Genomic DNA, 2931 nt, shown 5'->3' on the forward strand with positions numbered 1-2931 from the left:
AGCAAGCACTGAAGATTTCACAGATTTACTTACCATGTAAATAGTCTTTTAAGCTGCAGAGACAGTAAAATTATTTTCAAATTATCAAGAATATTTGTCCACAATGTTACCTTGTTATCAGGTGATTTTTGTTTTATTTTATTAAATGTGTGAAATAGGGCATCATATTGACAGCAGTTTGTTTCTTCTTGTGGTGGTTTAGCAGTAAGTTACATTAAGCTATACACTAGGGATGTGCATAAATAATGACTCAGTCAAAGCTCAACATTAAATACTGACAAGAAAAGAAAGTTTTTGAAGCCAATTTTACACCGTAGAGAAGCTGCACTAATGTTTGACACCGTCTATGCCCATACATTACACACAGTTTCCCTAGAGAGCAAGCCCTCACCAAGGCTGCGATGCAACCCTGGCATAGCGGCCACACCACCTGACTACAACGTCAGCATTCATTATGTGACACGCACTGGCCCAAAGAGCAGTTTTCACATAGAGAATCATTGGAAAAGCAGTGGCTGTTAAAGAGTGAATAAATTCTATCAAGCATCACAAATGACTCATCAGAATCTGATTCAGTGGGGACACCCCGATAACCAAATGGTTACAGTGCAGCATATACGCAAGCAGAGTGTGCACAGTGTTGGTGGTTTGAGTCCAGCCGCCAACCTATGTCACAGGTCCTCTCCTCTGTCTGTCTTCTGTTTGCCTCTCCACAACCCACTTACTCCATAAAAATAATAATAATAAAGGCATAATGCCCCAAAACTAACAAAAAATTGATTCACTGGGTCCGATACCATTTGGAAAGTAGTTTCGCTGCAGGATATTTTTCTTAACCCATTCAGGGGTGCATGGAGTCAACTGGAAGCCACCCAATTTGTTTGGCGGGAGCTGCAACTCAAGTGTGCCAAAGATGTGTAGGCACACGGAACATATCCAGGTCATTTTTATTGCTGGAATCTGGAAGCCCGATGATTGTTTTTTGGAGTATGTGCTAGGATGGGCGCTGTGGAGCAACACTGTATCCAGTTCACCATTAATGCATCCATGGTTCAAAGCAGCTGGGAGATGTTTCAGATTCAGTAAAAAATGAAGCGAAGTGTGGCGTCGTTTTACCCAAATGAACAACCAAGTTGAGTGCTCACTATGCGGGATGAAGTCATTCACAACATCGCCACAGAAATGTTGAGCTTCAGCAGCAAAAACCCAAAACGCAGGTGACATGAAAAATGACTGGATTTGTTGCAGCTAAACGCACTGATTGGTCGTATAGTTTGTTTTTTGGGCAGGGTGGAGGTGATGACGTCACGACTAATCAAGTAAATTGACAAATTGGCTCAGTTATTCAACCACAAAAATAATTCTAATGCCCAACCACACTATACACAGTCTTAGTGGTATTATTGGACACCATTGTACATAACAGTGCAGGGAAATAGAAACAGCAGGAGAAAAGTCTGTAAAATCCATAAAAACATGGTAGAAATGAAAGAAATCCAGACTTTGGACCCGAACTGGAGGACAGCCCACCACACCGAGTCCCATGTGCAGAGGTCATGCAGTGAATAAACATTTGTAAGAACGACGACATCACTCTATACAGTTTTAGTGGTAACTAAGGCGGTGCCGCCCAGCTCTGTGGCAGGAAGTGGGATCCTGTGTTCAGTCACTGTGCTGCATGCAGACAATGCTCCGCCCACCTCTGTCCCAGAAGGCTTTAGGGGGGCCCCGCAGAGAGGGAGGCCTTCTTCCCAGGTTAAGCCAGTTTGGGTCCCCAGGTACAGGTGAGGACAGGGTGATGGCACCAAGTGAAACATCTCTGTCCAGCCGTTTCTCTGTGGCTGTGGCAGCAGGACTGTGGCAGGAGACTCTGGCGCCGACTCTGCATCCCCTGCAAGACGGACAACACAAACGTGTGTCAGTAAATAAATCACAAAGTGCAATAGCATCTCACTTCACACTGTACTCCCTATAAACTACTGATATACAGACATACAGATGCTTCATTTGATTGATTTTTAGTCAAGAAAAACATGCAATGTGCAGCAGACAAAGGAGAAAAGAATTATTATGGTGCATGGATTTAATTCAGGATGTGACCATCAAATTTATTTATGATTTAAAAAGTTAGTAATCATTAATTTCAGTTGTTATTGTCCAATTAAATACTAATGAAATCTCATATTATTTCTTCGACCCTTGTGCCAACAAAACTACTGGTTTTCAGCCTTAATTAGCACAAGGATCATTCAAGGTGCTGATGTGTATAAAGGCATATGATCACGTGACAGTGAGGGCAGTTAGATTCAGGAGTTTTAATCAGCAGGTTTCATAAAGTGAATACAGGCCACAGTCTCACATAAGGTTGTCATATGACCACAATGGGGAGACCTGTGTCTGTAGAATCAGTTTTCTATAGCTACATGTTCCTTGTTAAGAACGTCAAGGGTTTTATTTAAAAGATATTATTTTAAGAACTAACCTGTAATAGACTAACAATCCGGCTCTTGACAAATTCCTGGTCCCAAAGTAGTTTTGTACTTGTAGTTTGTATTGCGGCTGAATGCTAATTTCTCAGATTGGTCATTTTATTTTGTAAACAATCACGGGATACCTGTACGTGCTGTTATGGCTGTACTGACACTAGTTTTACTGTATAAAACTAAGTGGTTGCAATTCCAAACCGTGGCCACAGAAGGGCGGTAACAGTCATTCTACTTCGCTGCCATCTTCACCTACCTAAAGGCAGACAGTGTCGTTGTGGATGCTTAGCGCCCTCCTGTGGTCACAGCGTGGCACTGCAACACATTACACTTAAAGCAGTGGTGGTGGAAACTTCTGCCGTTTTTAATTTTGGAACACTTTTTCACGCCGAATTAGCCATCAGGATATCGTAATTAAGAGGTCTTAAGTCATATCCATCCATCCATC

The 2931-nt window shown here is 42.2% G+C and overlaps 1 protein-coding gene across 3 annotated transcripts in view; it reads right to left on the reverse strand.

Annotated features, from left to right (window-relative positions):
* Window positions 1-6: 6 nt before the first annotated feature.
* The window catches only part of LOC109952650 (tumor necrosis factor receptor superfamily member 13C-like), a 9109-nt gene continuing 6184 nt past the window's right edge, over window positions 7-2931 (reverse strand). For all 3 annotated transcript variants that reach the window (XM_020587830.1, XM_020587831.1, XM_020587832.1), the window contains one exon: window positions 7-1891. In XM_020587830.1, coding sequence (XP_020443486.1) covers window positions 1596-1891 — 296 coding nt within the window. In that variant the 3' untranslated portion in view covers window positions 7-1595. The remainder of the gene's footprint in view (window positions 1892-2931) is intronic.

Source organism: Monopterus albus, unplaced genomic scaffold, assembly GCF_001952655.1.
Source record: "Monopterus albus unplaced genomic scaffold, M_albus_1.0 scaffold483.1, whole genome shotgun sequence".
Classification (NCBI taxonomy): Eukaryota; Metazoa; Chordata; class Actinopteri; order Synbranchiformes; family Synbranchidae; genus Monopterus; species Monopterus albus.